This window comes from Monomorium pharaonis, chromosome 2, assembly GCF_013373865.1.
Source record: "Monomorium pharaonis isolate MP-MQ-018 chromosome 2, ASM1337386v2, whole genome shotgun sequence".
Classification (NCBI taxonomy): Eukaryota; Metazoa; Arthropoda; class Insecta; order Hymenoptera; family Formicidae; genus Monomorium; species Monomorium pharaonis.
The window spans coordinates 10436254-10459972 of record NC_050468.1 but is presented as its reverse complement, the minus strand read 5'-3'; the positions used below and the strand labels follow the sequence as shown (position 1 = coordinate 10459972).

The following is a 23719-nucleotide window of genomic DNA, read 5'->3' as shown; positions in this document are numbered from 1 at the left end:
CTGCGTACTTGCGACGAATCCTTAGACGTTGTTATCCTACAAGGACTCTTCTAATAGTTCGTCTCTGACAATTCCACAAAAAGCTCGAAGTAAGATGCATATATTTCTATTTTCAAAATACATGGAAGTAACACTGTCTCTCGAAGTTTACTTAAGTTTAAATATCTTATCATCAAGTACAAAAATCTCAGATACAAAAATTGCATTTGTTAAATCTTCCGGAAGAATCTATGCTTAACAATAAGATACCAGTGAGTCGCCAGTAAAAAGATTTAGCATACAAATTATCGTTAAGTAATGCGTAGAAACAATGTGGACAGGAAGATACGCTATCGTGCTAACAATATGAACAATATGAACAACGGATCACAATAAGAAACAAAGAGAAAGACAAGACTTGCGGAAAGTGCAAATGCAATATAAAAGAATCAGGCAATTACAATATAATTTAAACATTTAGGATTATTTTATCTGATTCAGATGCTTTTCCGATATCAAGTTTATTCAGATAAAATTATAAACATTGATGATTAAATTCAAGAGGTGAGGTTCCCCCGATTTCCACCCGTCACATACGACATTTCTCTTAATTAAACGACTCGTTTGTGAAATTGAAAAACGCAGCGGACAGTACTCAATAGAAGGCAAGTCGAGTCAACAGATTCGATGACCTCAACCCTCCCCAGGCGCTTTTAATCATCGCGCATCTGGATAACAAAACGAGTGGCGGTTAAGGTGCATCCACGGGCAAAGCGGAGGTACCACGTGAACGGGTCCGTCTACGATGAGCTTTATGATTGAAAGAGAGAACGATAGGATGGGCTAACAATGTGTGGGAGCGAGAAGGAGAATGTCAAGTGGACATTGTTGACGGTGACAATGCCGCTGAAATTGCCGGAGGACAAAGAGGTCTTATGATGATGCTGCTGGCGAGCGAGCGAGCGAGCGAGCGAGCGAATAGAGCGAGTTGCTCGTGGACAGGGACACCACTGTATTCTCCTCTTCACCCTTTGCCACCAATTCGCCACCCCCTCCCACCTCCCTTCCACCCCTCGTCCTCGCGCGCTTCTTCACCACTTCCTCTCCTCCTCGACCCTCGCATTATCCGTCATTCTCGAACTCCGGTATTCCGATATCGCGTGCGGTGTCGTGCCGTTGCCCGTTGTCGCGACATCTTCACTCGCGAATTAGTCGCAATCGTCCATTAAACCCTTTAAATGGAAACGTTTCTCCTCTAATGGAGTATAATCCGGACCCTGTGGATACTTCTTCCGACGTTTTCACTCGAAAATTATAATGAAAGTTGCATGTACTCTCTTAATTGTAGTTTCAAACCTTGCAAATTTGTTATAAAGAAAAAAATTAAAGAAAAAATTGGGGTGCGTGCATTGTGATACATACAATATTAGAGTAATCGTTAGTTGTTTAACAATCGGTTTATTATATATTTATCATGATGGAACACTTCCTCATATTCGGTTGAACGACGTCTTTTAATGTCGTTATTCTCTCAGGAAGAATTTAACCCTTTTAATGAAGGGTAATTCGTGACCTTTTGGCGAGCGGAAGAAGTTTATCATTTGACCTTTATAATCATATAAATAACGTTATATTTAATTAAAAATGGAGTTTGGACAAACTTTGACATGTCGATATTAATATATATATAATATAAATCCATGATGAATAGTCGAAGATTTTCTCAATCAATTTTTAATTGTCATTCACGGTGATATTTCTTTTACACAAAAGCCGTATTTGCATTTAAATTTTCGAATCATTCGCCCGTTATTGATTTTAACTATGTGTGCGAAATCTGCGCACAAAATATAAACCGATGCTACTACCGTCTGACGCCGTATTCTTTTATACGTGAGGTAATAATGTCAGCCAAAGAACCCAATTGTTCGTCGATGACAGACATTTTCTTTCATTTAATACAAGAATATTTAGAATAGAAACTTCAAGGCCAAATCTTTATTCGTTCTCGTGCATGTACTGTATTATTGCGATCGCAAATACAAGTCTACCGTGCAATATTCATGCACACGTAATCAAAAGGACCTTTATGCACTGGCGTATTCAGGCCTATGTTTTGGAAAGAATTAAAACAGTACTTCTATATTTTTAATACAGAAACGAGACTAATGTTTATTTTATATTAAAAATGACAAATTGTTTTAATTCAAAACACGAATAACAAATCTATAACATTAAGTATCTCACTTACCTGAGACAGAAGAACAAATTAAACAATCAAATGTTAAAATCTCAATATTTTTAAAGATCTTTGAAAAAAATACAAGCATTCCTTTAAGCAAAGAAGTTATTACACAAAGCTTTATCGCGGAAGGTTTCTTTGGCGGAATTTCAAATTTAGTCATTTTCTATTGGAACTTATAATCATTAGCTTGAAGTGTAGGAGGGAAAGGGGATGGCTCGAGCCTCTATAGTCCTCCCCTGGCTCCGCTACTGCTTATATGTATATGTATATGTATGTATGTATATATTTATATATATACACATTCTATATATTTAAAATATAAATATAATGGTTATATATATTTAAAACATAAATATATATTCTATATATTTTTTTATTTACACATAAAGAGAGTATATGTATTCATCTATATATTATATATATGTCGCCAACGTTCTTTGCTTTCATTCGTTCACAGAAAGAAGTAAAGAGCTTTGTCGCCGCGGCATCAAAAGCTTGAATAACGCGACGATGAAAGAAGGAAGTATCGGTACAAGAAACTGCACAGTGAATACTGAAAAGAATGTTGTCGCGAGGAGAACGGCGGCAGATGAGGGGGATGAAAGAGTTAAGAAAGAGAGCGAGCGAGCGACATCGCAAAAAAGAAGGACCAGATAGAAAGAAAAGCAGAAGGAGAGGGGAGGAACGAGAGAAAAAGAGAGATGTGCTCTCTCTGAGAAGAAAACCTTTTGAGGGAAAGTGATGAGCATTTCTGTGGGAGATCTAATACAACCGTCAAGATAGAAAGAAATTAAAATATTTCATGAATTAGCAACGAGCTGTTACAATTGTACAACTTAAGTTACTATTGAAAGTAATTATCACATTGGTGTTTATCAGAAATACTTTATACTTTATCAGGAATATTTTACTTTAGGTCATTAAATATGAAATGTCCGAGTTTAAATCAAAAGTTATTTTAAATAAAAAGTACAATTAATCAAAGTATAAATATGCCTAAACTACCGATGCAGTCGATTTTGTCATTTTTAATGATAATTTGTTTATACTGGCACCTGCAAAGCAAGTAGCAGTAAAATCGCGAAAAATGTTTTCCACAACTTGTTGAGAATTGAATGTTTTTCCTTCCAAGAAGTGGTCCAATGCCTGAAACAAGTGGTAGTCTGTTGATGCAAGGTCTGGTGAACACGATGGCTGACAAAGAGTTTCCAAGTCCAACTCTTGTAGTTTGAATTGTTTGTACAACATGTGATCAAGTGTTGTCTTGCAAGAGGATTGGCCTGTCTCTATTGACTATTTTCGCAAGCTCCTTCATCATTTCGTCCAATTGTTTGCAGTAGACATCCGCTATAATTGACCAGGTGTCATGAAGCTGTAGTAGATAATACCAACGCTGGACCATCAAACAGACATCATTAGTTTTTTTTTTATGAATACTTGGTTTTGAACTGTTATATATTTCGGCGCTTCATCTTCGTCCAACTATTGTACCAAACGCTTACGATTATCGAAGAAAATTCGTTTTTCATCATACGTAACAATGCAATGTAGAATTGATTCGTCTTTATGCCGTGACAGCAAAGAAAGGCATTGAGACAATTTCTCTTCTGATGTTCGTTTGATTCATGCGAAACCAGCTAGAAATATCTATTCAGCTTCTTTAGCTTGCTGATTTGTTTCAAATGATTCAATATCGTTGGCATAGTAACGTTAAACCTTGCTGCTAATTTGAGATGGTTCCGCTTCTCCTACAGCTTTTAGCTCATCATTATCCACTTTGGTCTCAGGTCAGCCACGTGGTTCATTTTCAAGATGAAAATTATCAGAACGGAATTTCCCAAACGAATTTCTCGACGTACTGTGTATTCATTTCGAGCTGTTTGCATTGATTACACGAATGGAATTCATATTAAAAAATAATACAAATTTTATACTTATCCATTTCACAAAAGTTATTGTAAAAAAGAAACGTTTAAAAAATAATTTTATACTAAAACGTGAGTTTAAAAGAGTAATGTATGTTTAAAATAAAAAAGAACAAATGATTTTTAAATAAAACGTAAGAGATATCAACTGTCAAACTTGATACTTGAGAAAATCAGACTTTTTATATTTAATGACCTAATATTAACTACTTTATAATAGATTAATTAATTTATTTTGTATTTATTTATTTCATAAAATAATCGTTGAAGAATATTAGAAAATATTACATCACTAACCATAAAAGCTAAATTTTATTTTAGCTAATATTTAAAGTGTTTTGGAGCAAAACTGTACTAATGACAAATTAAAATAAATTCCAGATGGTTTTTTTCAGAGTCTCTATAACGTTTCATTTATGACTGGAAATCAAAGATATACGGAGCTGTAGCCACTTATAAATAATAAATAATAACCAATAAATGAAATACAAAACGAGGATTAGAAAGAGTTACGCCGGCAACAAATATTTCTGCGTATGCATCAGACGCGTCAACGTTTCGTTTCTGATTGCCGGCGCTATCTACCGTCTCGCGAGAAGAGAAGCATTTCTGTCTGCGTCCCATCGCAGGAGAGCGAAACAATGTGGCTTTTGTGGGGCAAAGAAACGGCGAAGTCTGCCTAAAGAGAAAAGCTAAGAGCGATTGAAATACGCTCGTATGCCCGCTTTTCTTCCTCCATTTTATTCCCGCCTCTTTCGGACTCCGCTATCGTGCTCGCCACCGCTGTTTCCGCGCCTTTTATATTTTGTATTACAATAAGCGGAGCAGGGTATGTGCGAGTGTGAGAGAATTCATATATAGAATAAAAATATTCCACTGGAAGTATCCGATGATCAAGGGAGACGAAAATGTGACGCGATCTTTAAAAGGAAAATTCCAGCGATACTTCTGCCGTCCTTTGCGCGTTGCGTTTTTTCGTAAACACACGTCCGCCGTTAAACTCGTAGAGTTAAGTTTACAAAACGTAAACTTGAATATCGTCACTCATGGTGAATGGCCGAGGAAGCTGCGGCGAACGGGGATTTTCGCGGAAGGGCAAGAGGCAGGGTAAGAGCAAAAGAATGGGAAAGTAACGACGGAGATCGGGGGTGGTAGAATAGTACGGTCGTCGGGGAAATGGGTATGTGTCGAAGGAGCGAGTATTGGGAGATGGGGATGGAGGGCAGGGGACACATAAAGAGGGGAGGGGGGGGGGAGGCGGCATGGGTGGTTGCAGGTTGGTAGTCAAGACTGCCTTCAGATTTCCAGAGTGAAGCATTGTGTTCCGAAGGCGCATTGTCCTCCCGTCGGCGGGAACTCGACAATGCCGAGTCCGTAAGTTAGTAACCCTACCGTAAAAACTTATCTCCGCCCCCGAACCACCGACCTCCAGCCTCCGCGATTCCGTTCGATTTCCAACCTGCCTCCCCCGTCCTTTCGTTCTCTTCTCCCTTCCCCCCCTACTTCCTCCATTGCATTCTCCTGGGCCCCGGCCCGGCGTTCCGGAGGACGTGTATCTTTCTCTCGCTTCCTCTCGCCCCCTCCCTTTTCAGATTACGGCAGAACAATTCCGCGCCGCGGTGTTCTGACGTCTTCCTTCTTGCGGAATCAAGCCAATCATCGCGTAGCGAATTCGTTCCTCGCGGCTAAGAACCGGGCATCTCCCGCCCGTTTCCTTCGCCGCGAGTATCATTGAGTAGCACAACTCTAACAGCGACCGGTCCAGATTACGCTCCGTAACACGCCTTTCATATAAAAAGTGCGTGAAATTGATGTTTCTCGATAACCTAACAGAGAAAACGGGGGAAGAACGTTTCCCAACATTGTTTTACGCGTTGCTATATTTTCTCTCATTTTCATGACCGAATCTTATTGTTAGCATAATGATTGATTCTAACAGCTAAGGACGATAAGGACTATACAAGCGGAGCCAGCGATGTGCGTTAATTGTATTCAGAATTCTTGAGTATTGTCAGTATAGCGGACACACACAATGGTGCACACGACGAACGGCGCACGATTCCGAGAGTCGGAAGTGAACGTTCCGGGGAGCGGATACAAGCATCAGGGGTTGGCGGGTGGTCTTCTCCTCCCTTCTTCTCGCTCATCTCTCTCTCCCGTTCGAACTCAAGTTGCCAACCGGCCGGACAACGCTCGGTCGCCGGACAAAGCTCCTCTAATTGTCCCTATCAGCGACGAAGAATGGACCGCGGGCCTGCCTCTGACAATTTCATTTGTAATTTGCATAAGGCTTATTAAAATCACAATGAGCGAGGAGCCGCGCCGTTGCTACGTCACGCGGCGATGACCGCGGCAATCACGGGGACGTCCCGCGAGAACGATGACGCGTCCCTCATAATCTTTTTCAAAACAGCTTCATACCAGAGCGGAGGATAATCTCTCGTTACATTGAGTGACGCTGATTGCCGGTTAACGTACGTGATACTATACTCTCTGATGCTGTTTTCGTAAACTGGCTCTCTACTTCAATCCTAGCTCGTAAAATTGAGTTTATCTCCCGAAAAGAAACCAGAAAGGTCAGAGTACAAAATTTATGCCTCACAGAAAAGTAACAATTAAATTTAACACTAGTCAGTATTAAATTTAAATTGCTACTTGTTTGAGCATTAAAAGTACTAACAATAATAATACTTTCTGTAACGAGTTTTACGGAATTAAGGTGCATTTTCTGAGTATGTAACTTTTTTGCAATTTTTGCGATTAACTTAATTAACATTAAATATATTAAATTATTAATAATATGTAAAACACATTTATAATATCATAACATTTGTAAATTTGTTTGACATGCTTAAAATTAAATTATTTGAAAAATTATACTTATATAAATAATTTATTTTATTTATAATAATGGTAAATATTATAATATGTACATTTTTATATTAAAATATAGTAGATAAGTTTATTTTTTTCTTTTTATATAGTAGTATATCTTTTCGAGAACATTTATCCAAAATAATTTGAAACTCTTATTTGAAATGTGTTTATCAACATAGAGAAAAAAGGCTTGACGTTTACCACCCTGGCAATTGCGATCTGTTGGCAATACTGATTCACTCCGGTCTCCTCGCGTCTGCTTGCGTTTACAGTGCATCGTTGACGATGACGAATGTTTTCTTTTCATCCCGCGCGTACTGCAAAATCATTTTACACGCAGCCAAATATCCGCATTGTGCAATAAATGGCCTGCTCCTCGGCAAACAAAAGAGCAAGGACGGCAGGACGGATGTGTACATCGAGGATGCGATACCTTTATTCCATATATGCCTACACGTTTCCCCAATGGCGGAAATAGCACTTACTTTGGTAAATATTAAACGGGCGTTTACTGCCGCGATGAATCATTTCGCGTAATTGCGCGTAACGTTGCATCTCTTCGAGCAAATACTTTGGTACGTGCGAAAATCTGTGTGATGTAGATATCTCGATATCCTAACCTATACCACAAAGATGGTCAATCACTGCGAATTAATGCGTTCCACTTTTTCTTTGTTGCAAAACTTTTTGCTTGCAACGTTAGTATAATAGCAATAATGATGTTACACAGTGTCGTGTTATATTAATAATTTAATGTTGCAACAGGTGGACCAGTTAGCTGCAAGTAAAGGCCTTATTCTGGCAGGTTATTACCTAGCCAACGAGAATATAAATGATTTAAGGTACCTTAATACTTCTTTAATGTAACTTACTCTCTTCCTTTGTGTTGTGTTGTACTGATTTATCTCTATATCCTCCATATAGTACAGACAGACCGGCTCACAGAATAGCAGACAAAATTGTGGAGAACTTTAACAATGCACTGCTAGTAGTGGTATGTTTGCTAATTACTTCATCAAAATGTTTTACATCTATTTCGACACTACATTGATTTTTACGCTAGGTGGATAATCGAGAGGTGACTCTAGGCATGGGATCGAGTCCATTGAGAATTTCGCAATCTGTAGAACGAAAATGGAAGCCAAAGGATAAGGCAAAGTAATTATGTTTTTACATTACAGTTAATTATATTTTAAGATTATTTTGGAAAAATTATTTTGACCCTTGGAAAATTAGACTTAAGCCTTTGGCACACGATACGATTTTTCATGCTAGATCACATACGAGGCGTCTTACTACGTATCCTTATTGGTTTACGATTGGTGACATGATCATCCAAGCAAATCGGGACACGTATTAAGATGCCTCGTATGCAATCTAGTATGAAAAATCGTATCGTGTGCCGAAAGCTTTATTCTTTGAAATTTCCTTTTGATAAATTTGAAACATATTTATGTGTTTCAAGTTTAACATTCTAAATACTGTTGTTAATTTATTTATTAAAAACATTCTTAGACTTAATGCAGTTTTCTTTTGCCTGGATATTAAGTGTTCTTTTTCTTGCAGTATAATTTATGAAGACGATGTTGCAAACACAGATGCAATGTATTCATTATTGAAAGCAGAAGAGTACAGGAATCTGATCGACTTTGACAACCATCTTGATAACATCACTCTCGATTGGCAGAATCAGAAACTAAATAAAATAATCGACGAGGCTGTCGACAAACACACATAAAAGATGACAATGTGACACATTCCACACACACACTGATCATACAAAGATTGTTTTATTTATATGTTATGTTGCACTCTATATATATTTCATTCACTATATGCAAAGTAACAAATGTACATATGCTATAGAATTTATAAATGAATATTACCTGTTTTTAAATTTTAGAGCTTTACTTTAACCTTTCATCTTACAATTTCCATTCTTTAATGAGTAAACGTCGTACCACTTTTTTAAAGAAAAATTTTGAATACAATACTTTTATAAATTTAACTTTTATAACATTAAATTTAAAAAATATCTATATATATATATATATATATATATATATCTAATATAAAGAATAAATATATTTAAGTATATATATATATATATATATATATATATATATATACTTAAATATATTTTATTCTTTATATTAGATATTCTGGAAAATAATTATATGAAAAATTCATAAAAAAAGCTTTAAATAGTGGACAATAAATTTTAATTGAATGAGAAAATAATAAAAGAAAATGTTTAATATATACGAAATAATTTTCAAAATGAGGATGTAAATGTTGGGTCAGATTCACTCTATACATCAGAGTTCTACGACGAAAACATTATTTACCGACCGGTTAAGTAGATCGTCGAAAAAGAAGAGCTAGGGGGTTTCAATGTAAATAATTCCGTAGGGTAGTTTATAGTTCTCACATTTCTCCTCATCTTTATTCGACTTTCAACTATCAACGGAAGTCTATCATTCACACGTGAAATATTGTTTTATCATAATTATTAAGATCATTATTAAGGTTATCTTACTGAGTAAACTTAACCTTAATTTAATAACGTTTTACATTTATAAAGAAATCAAGGTATGTGACAAATACATAAAATATAGATAGTCATTATTTTTGCAAATAACATTACAACATCTTAAATATAATTGGAAAACGGGAAAAAATTATTCACAATAAATTGACAATTTGTATATATTTTTTTGACAAAATAAATGTTTTTCAATTCTATATTATGATGCATATTAATGATATTGAATTTTATATAAATGTACCTTGTGTTATATGATAGCATTTCGTCATGTATATATAAACACATTTATATGATTTTACTAAATTTTTCTTTTAAATGATTTCATTTAGTATGTATTCATGTCATTATATTGTTATTGTTGATAATAGGACCCATAGATAATGGAACATCGTTGTATGTGTGAAGGTGTACATGATACAACAGATTTAGGAGTTGGTTATAATTCATTGTACGAAAAAATAGACAAAGACAGAGTAGAGTGCTTGAATGAGCTTGAGGAAGGCACTGGTGTTAAAGTTTTCAAAACATGGGAAGAAAGACTAGATAAATCAGAGGTAAATTAAAAAAAAAAGTTTTATAAATAGTAAGTCTTAGGCCAGTATTCATGATCGAATCTTATATTTAAGATCATTTTAAGTACCGTCTTAAAATGTTATCAACCAATCACAGAGCCGTATTAGCATCTTAAGACATTACTTGAGATGATCTTAAAATAAGATTCGATTATGAATATCGGCCTTAATATTTCTTTTGAAGCCTTTTATGAAATCTTTTCTCATTTCAGTATGTTGAAAGTGATACTGATTCTGAGCTTTTGTTTAATATACCGTAAGTAATCCCATAAGAATATAATTTTTATAAAAAGGGATCAATGGATCTTTTTGCATTTTGATTTTTTGCAGTTTTACTGGAAATGTAAAGTTAAAGGGCCTTATTGTGATTAGCAATGAAGAATATTTTCCTACTAGCGTAAAACTGTGAGTTTAGTTATTCAAAAATAAAAAACTATGTTGACATTTCAGATGTACAGAATATTTCAATGAACACATATATATGTATTGATAGGTATAAGAACCGTCCACACATGCTGATTGATGATAGACCAACTCCGGATCAAGAATTTGAATTGATTACAGATATATATGGAGTACATGAATATCCCATAAAGTAATTATACTCATATCCTTTAGATTCATATTTCTTTACCATAATGTAATTACAAACTGTTTATATGAAATATTAAGAATTGAATGCTATATAAATATTACAGAACAGTCAAGTTTTCGTCAGTACAGCATTTGAGCCTTCATTTCAGTGGTAACATAGAAAAACTTCAAATTTATTACATTGGTCTCAAAGGAGAATGGACGCCAGCTCATAAACATGGTGTAACTATTTGTACATACGAAGCACGTCCCCTAATCAGCGATCATCCAACAGATTTTAATGAAGTTGGCAGAGCAATTAAATGATATGAATTAAAACCTGTTTTTGCAAAATTATGGTTTTAAATACAGGAAACTAATATTGAAAAGTAATAAAATAATATATTCTATTATGGCAGTTCTATATAATTAATGTTTTTGAATGAAGAACACATTCATAAATTTTGGTAACAGTTTTATTTTAATTACGTATATGTATATGTTCGTATCTTATTGGAATTATGTGTTCTATGATAAAACGTACATTAAAGACCTTACATATTTAACAAACATACTTTTTGTACATATTTTCATCACATTACACCATTAGTAAACTTCCTGACATGGTATGCATGATTTAAATTTTATTAATTACAAAATGTGAAGAAATGTTATGTTTTACGTCTGGAACTTGATTTTTCCTCCATCCATTTCTGAGAATTGCATATCTAAATGAAAATCAATTATTTGAAACAATTCCAGTGGTTGAGGTATCCTACCAGTTTCAAGTTTTGACCAAACAGGAACGTCTGAAACATATCGCAATGTATGACAATTAAATACTTTGTGCTCGACACTCATACTGATAACAAAATGAGTAATAATAATAATAATAATAATAATAATAATAGTTTAGATTGAACTTTTTTTCAGTCCGGTCACTGTTTTATCTATTTATAGTTTAAACAATCTAAAAAATCATGAATATACTTTTAAGTTTGTAGAATAAATGTATTTCATTGTTGGAAAAAATGTAAAATTAATAATAATTTAACTAGTAAAGGTTAATTAATCAAAGATTGTATAAAAGTTTCCACGGATAGAAATCAATTAAACTTGAAATATTCTTATAGTTTGTACAGAAAAAAGGTTAATTTGTAATTTATAATGTTATTTCTATAATAGTGTCAATCTATGATTACATTTCAAAATTAACTATAGCTTCAGTGTGTAGCTTATAAAAATTGGAAATGTAAAGTCTACACAGAAGATAATGACCTAGTTTACACTGCGCGATCTGACCTGTGTCTTAACCTATACCACAACCTAAGGTATGCTAGTAACGAATTGTTTACACCGTGTAGACCTATACATAAGTTTGGACTAATGTAGGTAAGTAGTTTATATGTGTACGCTATAAAGCAGATCCATTTATTATCATTTACTGGTACACTTACACCGCTTATAGTACATTACCGTTTACACGCGTTATGTTGTATGCCCTAAGATGGGCCAGGAAGCGTGAAAAAGTGACTTGACCCAAACAAGTTCGCGAGTGTTTACATCGTTGTGGCCTATTGTGTTTGGGTCGAATATAGTGTATAGGTCGCGAACTAAACATACAGTGTAAACTATGTCAATATTGGTCTCCATCAAAATTAGGTCTCAACCACAGACGATGCTTCTTTACTGGTTTGTACAATAAATATGCTTACCATTGAAATGTATTTCAAATGCACCCGATGAGATCAACTGACTTTCTATAGCATTGCCAATCAGGAAAATCAATATACAGGAATAAAAGCGATTATTTAGACACCACTGCCATATCGATGTTGCTGGCATGCCAAAGCTGGTGCCACTCACAACCAGCAGTATTATCAGGATTTTTAGCGTTCCCTAATTACAAATTTATATACAAATGAAATAAGAAATGTACAGGAACAGAACAAAAAAAGGGATATCAAGTAAAGTTTACCAGTGCTTTTGCAATCAACATATTATGACCCGGTGGGTTGAAGTTTTCACCTTCGACATGAAGCTCTGGGTACTTCTGCTTAAGAATAGTTACATACTGTTCGAATGCTTTTCTATAGCCGCACGAGTAGCTGCAACAGAGAGAAAACCTTTATTTAATGATAGTCTTTACTTAACGATAAGCTTAAAGCCCCTCCACGATAAAGATTCACAGTGACGGCGATTCAATGATGTCACATTTAGATTTATGTGGAAAGTCCAATAAATGTCTTATTTGAAGCGCGCGCATACTATTTAACGGCGTCGACGACCGTTGCGCGTCCATTATCTTGTAGGACGGACTACAGCTCCGGTCGCCTCCGTAAAAATCAACAAAAGGATCGTTAAGCCTTACCAATAGAAGAACCTCAGAGTTGGCCCGGTTTTTGCGCCGAATTTGGTAAACGGCGCTACGTCGTTGTCGTCCACCTCGTGACTGTACGCCAGCAAGAGCACGAGGGCACACAGGTGTAATAACCAACGCATACTTTGTCCTTTAACCTTATCAATTCATTGAAGAAGACAGTTCAACACGTCCACGCGACGATCAAATGGAACTAAACGAATCGAATTACTGCATGGTGCTGGCGTCCAGTAGTCCAGTCTGGCGGAACTATTCTCTCTATCTCTTTTTTTCCCCCTCTTTATTGTGTAGATGCGTTCGTACGTGCGCGCGCGCGTAATGATTTATCAAGAATGCCGAAACTTATCGGAGCTCGAAGCCTCCCAAATCTTCCAGTTGGATCAGGACGTCGCTATCACGACACCGATACTGTCAAGCTTCAACGCGACCAGTTGAGAAGCGCGGATTTTCGTTCGTCACCGATAAGAGTACGAATTATTACTCTCATTCCGACAGGTTGGCCGTACGCATGCCTCGACCGTGACGCGACGCGGGCGATGAAATGTCATTGGCTGCGTTCGAAAAGCCGTTGGGGAAGCTATCGGTTGTCCGTTCTCCACGTTGCTCGTATGACGATTCCCCGTTTCGATAGCTGAGAGGGACTCTGTTGATTCCTGAACTTGCGTGTTCGAATAATCCCGCTACTTCTCGTTGGAATGCATTTTAGCGATCTCCTTCAAGGACCCTGAAAAACATAAATGAGAATTTCGAGGTACTCCGACTGTCGAAGTACTTTTTTGAGCGTACTCTAGCACGCGTTGCCTAAAAAAAAAAAATACTATCAAAGAACCAAATAATCTTATTGTTTATCATTGGCCTGTTCTTTTTAGCTGCACTATTACACTGGTGCAATAAGTTAAAGTAAGACAAGTATATTTTTTCTCATTCTAACTTATTGCACCAGTGCAACAGTACAGCTAGAAAGAACAGACCACATGACTCGACTTGTCTTGTATGTAGGTCACCTGTCAGCTTCTTGTAACACCGGCGTTCCGAAATTCATTAAAAACCTGTTTTGATCTATCTTCCTAACCTATCCTCATCTTCCTCAGATGACGTCTACCATTTGACAACTGACATGCTTTCGTTGACATTTTCGCATAGGTTATGTTCCGCTGATACTCTTCAAGATCCAAGTCCACGATGAGTTATAAAGCGCGCGGAGTACTTTAATCTTGATTAAATAGGAACGAAAATCCAAAATTGGGGTAAAAAGAAGAGTACGCGATGAGCGAGAAAAACATTAATTCCGCTCTAGTGCGGAGAGTCAATAAACTGTTGGAGTCCAGGGTGGAGCACGATAAGGTATGAACTATGATAAACAAACCGATCGTGGAAATCTTATTTTGCGAAAGTCCGCGAATTGAGTACATTGAATAATTGGTGCTGAATAATTAGTCAGAATCCGTATTTCAGGATACGCTGGAGGCTTTGAAAGAGTTGTCAACGTTCTTCACTGAGAATACTTTAAATTCTCGTCGAAATCTCCGCAGCAAAATAGAGAGGAGAAGTTTGGCAATAAACGAAGAATTCTTGGCCACCTTCAAGGAAGTAAAAGACTCCTTGGACAATGTTTATCAAAATGTTCTAGCAATGAACACAGCTGTACAGTCTATGACTAATCGCTTGCAAGTTACGAAGGCTCAAACATCACAACTAATTGAGCAGACCACTAAACTTCAGAGTGAAAGGTAAAAATATTTGTACGTTTGTTCGAGGGCACATAGTCATAGTTTCTAAAAAACTTATCATTTACTTTTATCCCCAGTCAAGTATTGTCCATACAACAAGAAGTTGCAAGTGCATTTATCAGAAATTTCCAACTGACACCATCCGAACTGACCATTTTGCATGGATCAACCAGGGAGTCACCTATAACAGAGGAATTTTTTTCTGTAATTAACAAAGTACAGGTACTATATAAAAACCTATTTGTACTAGGTACTGGCTAATAGTGCTGCTGTTATAAAGTTAATAATAATACTTTTGTTAATGTTATAACCTCTTTGAAATTCAGGATATTCATGGTAAATGCAGAGTGTTAATGCAATCTGGTTATCAAACATTGGCTTTGGATATCATGCAAAGAATGACGTTGTTGCAAGAATCCGCGCTTGAACGGTTATATCGATGGACGCAAACTCAGTGTAAGAATATTGAAAATGAACGTCTGGCGCCATTACTCATTAAGGCCATGAGTAAGCTACAAGATAGGCCAGTATTATTCAAGTAAGTCAGTTAAAATTTTGATGCAAGTATTTTTTGAAATTGTTAAATTTTTATCAATCAATCAACTGAACATTGCTAGGTACATTTTGGATGAATATTGTGCAGTTAGAAGAACTGCCTTGGTGGGATCCTTCATAGATGCACTAACATTAGGAGAAAATTTGGGTGGAACACCTAATCCTATAGAAATGCACGCCAATGATCCTAAGCGATATGTCGGTGATATGCTTGCATGGTTACATCAAGTAATTCCTGTAGAAAAAGAAAATATTCTTATTTTAGTGAAAGGCTGTGATAAGATGGGTAAGAAGCTCTTTTGCTCCTTTTTTTGTTTTGAGTCTTTGTTTAAATACAATCTGAATCTTTATTTATCACAGATGTGTCGGATCAAGTGAAACAAGCGTTAAGTAATATCACGGAAGGATTATGTCATCCTTTAAAATCAAGAATAGAGCATGTTATATCTACAGAGGCTCCAGCGACAATATTATACTCAGTTACAACATTAATCAGATTTTATCGCGCTATTACTGAGCAAGTTATACCTGACAGTGTCCTGGATCAGACATTGTCAGATTTATTAGCTTTGAGTGAAAAGAGTTTTCTAAGCAGGTTGCAGAGAGAAACGAGGATTGCTCTCGGAGAGCGCGCGGAGCCTCCCGGAAGTGATCTGGTTCCTGCTCCATCAGTCTCTAGGCTATTGTCACTTCTAAATGAAATATTGTCCGTCGCCAGTATAGCTGAAGACAGGGAAAAAGATATGTTACAGGTATATTTAGCAACAAAAATCATTTTTGTGTTGTGGAAAAAATATTTTTTATTTTATAATTGACAGATTGTGTCATGTATCATTGATCCGTTACTTCAAGAAGTTAATGAAACAGCGTCTAGATTGCCAACCGTGGATATGGCTGTTTATCTTCTCAATTGTATGCATCAGATACAATCGACGCTAGCATTATACGAGTATATGGACCAGAGATTAGAAAGGCTACAGGTGATTGGTTAGTTTATACGTACTGGAGTTGGATGTAATAGACTGAAACTAAACAAGTAACGAAATGCTCTCTTATTTGCAAAGCAATATAAAAATAAAGGTAGAAAAGAAAATCAGTCTTAACACAAATAAGTATGTTTGAAAATTTATAATCAACTTATTTTTGTAGAACTTGAAAAAAATTTAAATTTATACTCATTCTTGCTTGTTAAGATCCAATTTTCTGTTTTTATTTCAACTCGACTTCATCATACATGATTGAAGATTGTAATTTTTATTTGACGCATGCTTATGCATACTCTATGGTAACTGTCTTAGCAAAAATACTGTCGATGATTTGTCATTGCTTTTTGAGAGATGGTGATCAATTAAAAATTTGATATTGTCCTGAGTATATTTGAACCCAGATCTTTGGCACAAAAAGCAACTCTTATCTCACAATCACCACAAGTTAGGGCCCAAGCACAAACTTTTACGTATAAAAGAATTAACTAATCAGAGATCTTCATTTCTATCCTAGGGAGGGAAATAGATGATTGATTGATTAATTCTCATATGCGTCATGCACTATGCGTTATGCAAAAGTCTGTGCTCCCTTACCACAATCTCCCTTTTTATATTAAACTAGAATTATTTCTACTGCTTCATTCTAGTTTTAAATTTTGATGACATTGCAATCAGTTGTAATATTCTAGGCACAATCGGACGCGCAAATCGATACGCTTACATCGGAGCAGGCTAGTTCTTTAGTAGCACATTTAAATCTTGGTTCAATTTACACCATTCTGCAAGGACGCGATCAGGGACCACTTTCGTCTATACCTGGCATGGATGCCCTCAGTGTGAAAGAATTCACTGTAAGTGATTCGTTTGCAAATATTACACACACACACACACACACACACACACACACACACAAAGTTAGCAAAAAAATATTGTGATCCGCTTATTCTTTACAGAATAAATTGGAGGCATTTCTCATGATGCCGGATGTCCTGCTGCTACCACAAATAAGTTTATTACAGAGTAATAATCATCGCATGATTACTCAAAAACGATCGTTCGAAGTAATCGGAGCTATATATAGGCAGTTGTACGACGCCTGCCATGATCCAAAAAATTTATATCAAAATGCTAGCGGTCTCTTTTCTAGAACACCCGAGAATCTTCTTCAGACATTAATTTCTTAATAATTGTATCTATACTTTTTAAGGTCTCGTATATTATCTATTATATATATGTACATATTTAAGTGATAATGAAGAAGTGCAAAATTGAATATGCTTGATTCTTTATAAACATGAAGTATGTTAAACTTAAATATTTTCGACTTTTGCAATGTACTCACCTTTTTTAAACTGTGAATTTATACAATTATTTCATTATATAATATTATAATTTAGATTAATATTAACATTCATATTAAACTAACTGTAAAACGAATTTCAAATTTAATATAAATAATGCTATTTAAAATTATTTTTTAATGTAATCTTAAAATAACTTTTAACTGAGTTAATTTTTTCAGAGAGAGATTTACGTAACTTTTAAATTAATTTCATAAACCATTAATTTTAATTTAATTTAAAAAAAGCATTAAATTGCCCAATCCTATTAAAACGAAACGTTTTCCCTAGTGAAGCAGTGTCCCGCCAATGCTCGCGATTGGCACGCGATTCTGGAGCGCAGGTAACGGCGAACGGCGATTGGCCACGCGAGCTCGCGTCGGCCGCGACGATGAAGGATCGGCGCACGCGCCCCGCGCGGCGATTGGCCCGGCGTTTTCAGTCATTTTCATTTTCAGTCAGTCGCTGGTCCGGTGCGGTGGAATGTGGTCGCGTCTGCATTTCGTGCTCGCGAGCGCCGCGCGTCTCTCATTCATCCGCCTGTGTGGTAGTGCGCGACTCGCTGTGCGCGCGACCGAATTCCATCGTTGATCGGCAGGCAGCGGCGGTGATCTCACGTCGATCGTTTCGTCTCGGAGTATTCGCGCGGGTTTCGAGTGTGTGTCCGCCGCTTGACGTGAGGGTGGGCGACGTGAGATGCGGCGCCGTACGGCGGCGGCGGCGGCGGCGGCGCCGACGCGACGCGACGCACGCAGCGCGATATAATTCCCAGCCGCGGGATCAAGCGCGGCTATGGACCTCTCCCGCCCCGTCGGCCCGACGACGCACCAGGATAAAGGACGGATGGAAAGCGGCGGTAATAGTGAGTGAGTGAGTGGAAGATCGTTGCTGATCGAGTGCAGGAGCAAGATGGCGGAATCGAGCTATTATCAGGTGAGTCCCGCTGCGAGCGAGTCACTCTGTCCGTCCACTCCTCCGAGTGCGCTCTCCATCTCTCTACGCTCTCTTTGCGAACTGGTGCGCGTGCCCGACCCTGGTGCGCGACGCGCGTTACCCGTTGACGCCATGGCCGGCGTGCGCCTCTCCTAGGGGAGTCGGAAACCCCGTTCCCCGTTGGCTCCCACTTTCCGTTCTCGCTTACTCCGCGACGCACATGCACACTTGTATGCCCCGGGGCGAAGCGGGCTTTCTTCCCATCGACGTCCGGAGAAACGACCGTCGCTCTGTGGATTTTCGTGCGGATCGCGACGAGCTCTCTCAGTCGGCGGCAAACCAGGCGTGACGGACCGCGCGTACACGTATATATATATACACGCACACACACACATACATACATATCTGATGTGCATCCGATTTCCTTGCTCGGGCCAGCCCCTCTCTCCTCCTGACCGTTAGGGTTAATTGACTCTGCTCGCTGTTCCCTTCGAGATTACGTTGCCACCTGCGTGGACGCGGGGAGAAAATCCAATTAACGAGGATTGTGACCCAGCACCCATCCACCCACCCCCGGTCGCCAAGTTGCGGTTTTTTTCGGCTTGGCTTATTTCACTTGACCACTTCGCGCTAATCCCTGGGTTATGTGCGCTTACTCCATGTAGATCGGAGATTAGCCGCGGCTGATCCAGACCCAGGTCTAATCGTCACTGATTCGCACTGATCGGAGTTCGGAAGTGAATTTTATCGCGAGTGTCGAGTTTCATAATATTTCGCCCTGAGCTTGCTGCTTTCCACTACTCACGTAGGATTGTCGAGCATTTTTGCAGCGGCAGGATTTCGGCTCGTGACTGATGATACCGGTCGTCTCTCGCTTCTCTCCGATCGTTGTCGTTCCTAACTCGACGGAGACGACGAGGTGGCCGGTCGGCGCCGAGCGTCGGTGTAACCGGTCCCGACTGACTTTTCGCACCGGTCGCTTCCTCCTCGCACCCCAACACCTGCTCATCCCGCGAGAAGGAGGCACGCGGGAACGGAACGCGTTCCAGGAGCACGTTTGGCCGCGAGTGGCTCGCCGAGTGGCTTGCGCGTGATCGGGCACGTTTTACTTTAAATCCGCTTGCCGATCGTCAAATCGGGAGATCATGGAGTCGAAAACCTTAATGCGTAATCGCGAGTTACACTTGTGTCCATTTATAACAGTATAGAATTATTTTATTTCTTTCCAGATTTTATATTTATATATGCATAAAATAAGTAACCGTGTTATTTTAATTAATATTTTTGCCTTTTACTTCACATTCGTGCGTATACAAAGAGTAAAAACGTCGTTTCAATAATATACATAATTGTACAGTTGTATACCTAAGGGCCGGTTTGTTCCAATTTCTAGGTAAATTTACCTATCAGGTAAGTGTGTGTCTGTTTTTATTTATTTGAGAAGAAAGTGAAGATAGATACATGCTTTCCTGATAGATAAATTTACCTAGAAGTTGGAACAACCGGCCCTAAATATTAAAGAAGTATATCAGGATTTGTTCAAATTTTTTAGAGATTTTTTACCAAAAATCTTTTGAAACAACTATTTATCAGTGACTCAGGTAGTCTGAATAAATAGTGAGAAACAGGATAATCTGCGGAGGATTAATTTGAAATTTTTTTTTTGCAGTTCTTTCTCTATGAGGTTCAGAAAAAAATAAAAGGTGATGGGAGTTATAGTTGAGCGAGGTTTAGTAAAAGTAAAAAAGGTTTGAAATGGACGAAAAGTAAGGTAAATTTTGACTCGTTAATATAGAAAGTAAAGTTAGTCTATTACATTGATAGAAATGGGTCATAAAGATTTCTGATCTTGAAAGATTAATTCTGGTTTTAAGCCATCGGCACTTTCACCATTCTCGAATTTTGAAGCGAATAGAATACCGAAATGAATGATGTTATGGAGAATAATGTTCAATATTTTTGCTATCACATTCATTTCATCTCTTTTCTTGAGATTTAATTTTACGTGAAAATAAAACATAAAATTGATAATTTGTCGTTGTTTCTCGTTGAGCTTTATGCTAAATAAAACCTTAGAAAACTAAATAAATAAGAAAAATAAAGCTGGAGTTCTTTGAGAGGGAGATTGAAAGAGTTTTATAGGAAAAAAAAGAATATATTGAATATATTGAAAGTAGAGAGGATTGGTAACTTCGCTTTGATGTTGTGGAGATTTTGTTTTTGCTGTATTCGACAAACCTTTGAAAATTAACCTAGGAATAATAAATGCCTTAATTAGACTTAAGATTGAGATTGGAGTTGGAATTTAATGAATCAAAAGAAAGAAAACTAATTAAATTTCAAATTTAGTGAACTTTGGTTTGATTGATCAAATTCCAATCTTAATTTCAATTACTAGTCTGATCACGGATTAACAGATTAATTTTATACAGGAAATGGACGAAATAATGTAAAGAAATGCACTATTTTTTATTAATAAGAGATTTATACATTATTTTTATTTTTATAGGTGTAATATGGATTTTATTGTTGTTTGGGATAATCATACAGTGCTTGAAGGACCAATAGAATGCTGTATTCTCTTAGTTGAATATTTTTCAATTAATTATATAAATAATATTAGAAAAAAAAACGCCTCAAACACACACACACACACACACACAATTTCTCAAAATTGTGTATCTTTTATTTTTTCAAAACTAACGTTTTTCTTACCTGATCTGATTTGTAATCTAAAATAACTCATCATTGCGAACAGTTTTGAAAGACAGAGTAAAAAAAACATTTTTTCTGTCATCCCTTGAAAAGTATTATGCTAGAAATATGGCACAGCATTGCACTGATGACTATTTGAATATTGTATGACCATTAAAAAATAAAATCTATTAAAATCAAATAATAGGACATTTTGTTTTACCAATAAAATAAGTACTGTACTTTTCGGGAGTTCACGTTATTTTGTCAATCTTTTGTACATCGAATTTTACAACGATTTAGCTTCCAAATTAAAACTACGGTTTTGATCATAATGCACCGCCAATAGTTCCATAATGAATCAGTAATGTAGCGCTATCTCGGTCGTTAGGATTTTCTAAATTTGGCGTTGCGTGATGGTGCGGCTCGCCTGGGAGGCTCGCGGCATCGGTGAAAACGATTCTCGTGCTGCTTTCACAATTTTTCCAATCTTTTCGTGCGAAAAGAGGAGATTCCTCTGACGTCTGTTGACCTTCCAGGAGGGGGATTATGCCGTACAGCGGCGCAAATATTGGCGGAATGCATGAAAATAGATCATGCGTCAGGCTGTCGGCCATGCATACGTTTTCGCACGCACGACGAAAGGCAAATTAACAATAAGATATTATTCCCGAAGGTAGAAATCTCCACGGGGGTTTCTTACGTCCATGGAAAACATTTTGGCGTGAGGAGAATTTACGTAACTTACGTACGATCGCGAATTGTGAATGATACATATAATTTCGTGCGGTAATTTTGGTTAAATGGTCCAGTAACTGTTTCGACAGACTTGAATCGAATACCTTGTGACGCTCGTTTACACATCGCGTAATTACAATGCAGTCACACATGTGCGTACAAACTCACAGATAATTTTCTCAAAGTAAATAGAATTTGTCCAAGTCTCAACTTGAAAATATAAATATAAGGAAACTATATACAGAAATTTATTGATACATGACCGTGCATTATGTATCCATTTCACATGTGATTGTTTATTTAAAAATATATATTTACATATTATATAATATATTTTTAAAAAATTTATCATATGAGGTCGTATGACACCGAGTATTTGGCTTGATGTTTGGTAGGTTTTTCTTTTTTTTTGTTTTTTTGTTGAAGATACCTTCATATTCGCATTTGTATTGCAAGGAAACGATAACGTTCACATTTTATAGTTGAGTAACGCTGTTATCGGCGAGGCTGAGATAAGAGATAACGGCGTTGTCGGCGCTGTTTTCTTCTTCTTCTTCTTCCTCTTCTGGTCAGTTCCACTTCTCAATTTCGAGGAGCGTGTCGCGCGCTCCGCGTGCGTACGATCGAGTTTTACAGTTACGTCGCCGTGTAACAACAGGCGACAGTGCGCGCGGAATCGCGCGGAAATCGCACGAGGCGCGGACGTGATATCGTAGATTTTCGCTGCAACAGGTGGCTGACGTTTACCTGGGCCGCGCGCTTGCAGCCCATTCCCTTCCCCCCGCACCCTCCACCCATCCGAGATTACCTCTCTTCTGTGACAGTGATTCAGCAGTGATTAATCGGCGACGGTAACTCGTTTGTTTGTTGCTCGGTGCGAATCTTAATCACGAGCCATTAGACGTTTCGTTCGCCGATGTTGAGTCTCGCGCGAACAGATATACAGGACAGATATACGCATACGTGACGTGGGGGAACAAAAGAAGAGGTATACCTTGGCCGTTTCGCTCGGCTTGGTCGGGGAGCTGTTTTGACCAGGGAGGAAGGATGTCGTTTATCGGGACGGACGGCAAGAAGAAGAGTTGGGTTGCGTGCATCCCATTAACCAAAGTGACCAGCTCCAGATGCCTTTGGAATTGCGTGGCGCCGTGCGCGGTACGTTTTTCCGCCGGCGAAACGCCGGCTCTCGGATCAATTCTTTTTCGGATGGGGGATTTCGATTTGCTCGCGTGAGATAGTTTAACCTACTCGCGAGGGCGCACGCGAGGGCTTACTGCGCGCTAATACTCGAATTAGATCACTGATACGGCCGTTGGAAGAAGTTTGATCGAACGACCCGCGGACGTTTCCATGGGCGAGGCAATCGTATCGCGCCGCGCCGACTGACAACTTAACCGACGTCCATTCATCACGACGGATGATGCTGTTCCGATGAGCCCGACGCCAAAGAGAGAGATAGGGATAGATAGATTAGATAGATAGAGGGAGAGAGACCGCGGGAGTCGATACTTTCTCCCGCTCCCGTGTTTGCCTAGCGTCTATATCCGTATCTCACACGCAGGAGTAGGCCACGGTGTACGCGCCAGACGATTTCCTGTTAGGAGATATATTCCGCGAGATGTTTTCCCTTTGGCACGACGATAA

General features: G+C 37.8%; 5 protein-coding genes across 10 annotated transcripts in view; 4 read left to right on the top strand and 1 right to left on the bottom strand.

Annotated features, from left to right (window-relative positions):
- The first annotated feature begins 7253 nt into the window (after window positions 1-7253).
- Window positions 7254-8923, top strand: LOC105839731 (ER membrane protein complex subunit 8/9 homolog). Its single transcript, XM_012686233.3, has 5 exons — window positions 7254-7515; window positions 7792-7868; window positions 7951-8020; window positions 8090-8184; window positions 8593-8923. The coding sequence occupies exons 1-5, from the start codon at window positions 7312-7314 to the stop codon at window positions 8762-8764; spliced, it is 618 nt and encodes a 205-aa protein (XP_012541687.2). The 5' UTR covers window positions 7254-7311; the 3' UTR covers window positions 8765-8923.
- Window positions 8924-9321: 398 nt separating this feature from the next.
- LOC105833292 (PITH domain-containing protein CG6153) lies at window positions 9322-11289 on the top strand. 2 transcript variants are annotated; one of them, XM_036282683.1, is made up of 6 exons: window positions 9322-9422; window positions 9943-10128; window positions 10359-10402; window positions 10477-10551; window positions 10640-10741; window positions 10845-11289. In XM_036282683.1, exons 2-6 carry the CDS (start codon window positions 9955-9957, stop codon window positions 11044-11046), a joined length of 597 nt encoding a protein of 198 aa, XP_036138576.1. In that variant the 5' UTR covers window positions 9322-9422; window positions 9943-9954; the 3' UTR covers window positions 11047-11289. The 2 variants fall into 2 exon arrangements, with proteins under 2 accessions (XP_036138576.1, XP_012530384.1); XM_012674930.3 differs by having other exon boundaries at window positions 9352-9618.
- Window positions 11181-13597, bottom strand: LOC105833293 (thioredoxin reductase-like selenoprotein T homolog CG3887). Its single transcript, XM_012674932.3, has 4 exons — window positions 13091-13597; window positions 12698-12827; window positions 12435-12618; window positions 11181-11528 (listed from the first exon to the last, which is right to left on the bottom strand). The coding sequence occupies exons 1-4, from the start codon at window positions 13219-13221 to the stop codon at window positions 11398-11400; spliced, it is 576 nt and encodes a 191-aa protein (XP_012530386.1). The 5' UTR covers window positions 13222-13597; the 3' UTR covers window positions 11181-11397.
- A 579-nt stretch (window positions 13598-14176) lies between these two features.
- On the top strand, window positions 14177-17681 carry LOC105833290 (conserved oligomeric Golgi complex subunit 6). 2 transcript variants are annotated; one of them, XM_012674925.3, is made up of 9 exons: window positions 14179-14443; window positions 14555-14829; window positions 14907-15051; window positions 15156-15367; window positions 15447-15670; window positions 15745-16136; window positions 16203-16364; window positions 17060-17221; window positions 17324-17681. In XM_012674925.3, exons 1-9 carry the CDS (start codon window positions 14366-14368, stop codon window positions 17552-17554), a joined length of 1881 nt encoding a protein of 626 aa, XP_012530379.1. In that variant the 5' UTR covers window positions 14179-14365; the 3' UTR covers window positions 17555-17681. The 2 variants fall into 2 exon arrangements, with proteins under 2 accessions (XP_012530380.1, XP_012530379.1); XM_012674926.3 differs by lacking the exon at window positions 17324-17681 and having other exon boundaries at window positions 14177-14443; window positions 16203-16371.
- A 226-nt stretch (window positions 17682-17907) lies between these two features.
- The window catches only part of LOC105832078 (serine/threonine-protein kinase N), a 35955-nt gene continuing 30143 nt past the window's right edge, over window positions 17908-23719 (top strand). The window contains exons 1-2 of one of the 4 annotated variants that reach the window (XM_036282682.1): window positions 18685-19008; window positions 22900-23230. In XM_036282682.1, coding sequence (XP_036138575.1) covers window positions 23123-23230 — 108 coding nt within the window. In that variant the 5' untranslated portion in view covers window positions 18685-19008; window positions 22900-23122. Of the gene's footprint in view, window positions 18644-18684; window positions 23231-23719 lie in introns of those variants that run through there. The other 3 variants (XM_012672710.3, XM_012672708.3, XM_012672711.3) reach the window with 3 other exon arrangements.